The 3,044-nt window shown below is 42.1% G+C and overlaps 1 protein-coding gene across 1 annotated transcript; it reads left to right on the top strand.

Annotated features, from left to right (window-relative positions):
- Positions 1-209: 209 nt before the first annotated feature.
- Positions 210-690, top strand: LOC147606999 (uncharacterized). The gene has a single exon (XM_086791476.1). The coding sequence runs from the start codon at positions 226-228 to the stop codon at positions 688-690; it is 465 nt and encodes a 154-aa protein (XP_086647602.1). The 5' UTR covers positions 210-225.
- The last annotated feature ends 2,354 nt before the right edge of the window (positions 691-3,044 follow it).

A 3,044-nucleotide genomic window follows, 5' to 3' on the forward strand; every position in this document is an offset into this window, starting at 1 on the left:
TCATGATGTGCAAGAAAGAACTAGATTTTTTTGTAAGTGTTGAGTACGGGGATGGCAACTAGAACTTTTGCACGCCTTGGACGGATGGCTTCTTGATGGAGTTTTTGTGCACAGAGGCTGTGGATGGTACTCGGGTATGTGGACAAGAGGGTGATCTAATTAGCTTGGCAACTGGAGCCTTGAGCAGAGGGCAACTGGTAGATAGCAAGGCACGTGGGCGTTGCCATGGACTTCTCGCTTGGGAGTAGGTATGTTTTGGAGTGGGCTCTCAAGAACATAGTGAAGGAAGGGGATCACCTCATGTTTGTGGTTGTCAACAAGAAACTGAATGAGATGGGCGAGATGCATCTGTGGGAAGACACCGGATCTCCTTTGATCCCGCTCGTGGACTTTGCATCACCTAGCATTGCAAGCAAGTATGGGGTTCCGCAGGATGGTGAGCTTCTCTGTTTGCTGCAGGAGGAGGCACGACAAAAGCAGCTACTGGTGGTCTTTAAGATCTATTGGGGTGATGCAAGGGAGAAGATATGTGATGCTGTAGTTGATCTGCCCTTGGATTGCATTGTGATGGGGAGTAGAGGCCTTGGAACACTGAAAAGAGCACTTCTTGGTAGTGTGAGCAACTATGTTGTGAGCAATACCCCTTGCGTGAGAATCCAAATGACAATAGCAGACGTATACGCAAGGTAGTGGCTTGCGTGGCAAAAAACACGATGGATTTTTTTTAAAAAGGGAAATATCCGAATAATAAGGAGGCGCAAGCGTATTTTTAATTTGGGAAAATGTGATTTTTGGGCTGCAAAAGCGAAGGAAGCCTGATTCTCTTACGGGAAAGAAACGGGGAAAAAACTAGAAACGCAGAGAAGAGGGGGAGATATGCAGAAACGAGGGGGAGGAAAAACCAGAGTTTGGATTTTTGCAGAATATCTTGTTTTGTGAAGACAGCTTCTGTTCAAGCCTTGTAGGAGTTTGAATTACAGAGGAAATCCAGCTGCATCTAGTGATACGCTTCCTGAAATTTTCGAAAAATGAAGGGAACCGCTGCCGAATTCATGCAAAGGACGACTGGCTGAAGCCTTAGAGAGATGCCTGGGTAATTGTGTAGAAGCTGAGGCTACCATTTATGATAATAAATGGTAGCCTGGGTAATTGTGTAGAAGCTGAGGCTACCATTTATGATAATAAGCTGCCGTTTATGATAATAAGCTGCTGGCGTCGACTGAGGCTAAGGAGTCGCTTGCATCAACCAGAGGAGCTAAAGTGGTCATGAAGTTGGCAAACGATGATTATTTGAAAGCTGCAGTTTTTCGCCATCCTTCTTTTGTCGCTATTGGTGATATCAAAGAGGTAAAGACTCCTTTAACAATTTTGGCGGCAGAAATAGCCCATAAGAGGCACATCAGAAAATTCTAGAATGGTTTTGGAGATTTACTTTAGAAGTTCTGGTGCTATGGACTTGATTCCTAATTTTTCCATGAATTAAATAGCATAAAAGCATTAAAAAGCCACTTATTTGGCCTCAATTTAACAAGCATAGAAATTACTTTTAGATTAGAGAATTGCTTCATGAGAAGCATCACATGAATATAGAATAGGTCATAGGAATGACCATTCTTTGGGGGAGAGAGAGACATGCTTTAAAAAAAATATTTAATTTAAGCATAAATGGAAATTTATGTGTTTTATCGCTACAATTAATTAAAGAACTTCAATTGTATTAAAAAGCCATTCAATTGAATGCTTCTCAAGCTTGAGAGGGGTTGAGAAGAGAGAAACATTTGGTGATTTTGGAAAAAAGAACCATAAACCACACTTAACCTCCTAGATTGCTTGATTCTTTAGTATGGTGGAGGCTGATGCATGCTAGCTGGGAGACCGTCCTTATTCCTGAATACAAATACAAAGTAAATTTGTTCTATCTTCGGATGTACATAACCTATAACATCAATGTATAAAGGAGGAGATTGACAATCCTTGAGGATATCACTTGTTGGGACTTAATGAGTAGAATCTATGATGCATTGATGGATTAAAGTTGTTAATCAAGCAAGATGCTACCCAATAAACATATGTATCGACAGTTTGGCAGCTGCTCCATTGATGCTCTTATGGGTTGTATTAAGTCCCTTGCCTTACAAGGGGAGGTGCTCTTTTTTTTGTGTACATGGTGAGTAGTTACTTTAGTTTGGATAAAGGAAGGTTCGTAAATCTACAGAGGCGAGAGAAAGTGAAGCCCTGGGTTCTGCAGACAGACGAGAAAGTTATAACCTTGGATTTTGGTTTGAGCCATGATGCTTATGATGGTTTTTGGTACAACTCATATATTTTGCTGAGATTTGGTATGTAAATATTATGGTTCCATCTTCTGCTGGTGATTTCCCTTGAAGAGTTATATGTTTTGTTTCCTTGCTGGGATTTGAAGCTACTCTCATAGCCAGAAGTCTCGCACTTTCCCAACGATACCACCCACGTTCCGACAGATTTGGTGAACCCGACGTGAAACTGCTGGGGTGAGAGTGTGGTGAAATATACAGGGAAGCTATGGCTGAGAATCCTGAGGGACAGGGGGTTCATTTTGACCCCGGAGTTATGCAAATGTTTCAGATGTTTACCATGTATATGCAACAACAGCAAGCGGCTGAAAGGGGACAAATTTCTACCACTAAAGCACTGCAATCAATTGTGAAGAAGGTGGATCAATTTGATGGTAAGGACATCACAAAGTACCTGCATAATTACACAAAGGAAATGGAGCTAAATAGGGTGACTGAGGAGGATATGGTTCGAAGCTTTGAGCTGGTATGTGTTCCTGAAATAAGAGAGCGCATAAGAGGATTACATGCAGCACATGGTGGCAGAAATTGGGAGGAGTTCAAGCTTGCTTTGAAGGATGATTATTTCATGGAGGATTCCGAGCGGGTGACCAAACGAAATTTCTTGGAATGGGTCACAAAACCCAAAATGGGAATTTCTGCCACACAGAGTTGCTAAGAGAGTTTGAGAAGCGCTATGCCCAGCTGTCAAGGATTGAGCGCACAACCTTG

This window comes from Cibotium barometz, chromosome 56 (genome assembly GCF_041138505.1).
Source record: "Cibotium barometz isolate CiBa-2024 chromosome 56, ASM4113850v1, whole genome shotgun sequence".
NCBI lineage: Eukaryota > Viridiplantae > Streptophyta > Polypodiopsida > Cyatheales > Cibotiaceae > Cibotium > Cibotium barometz.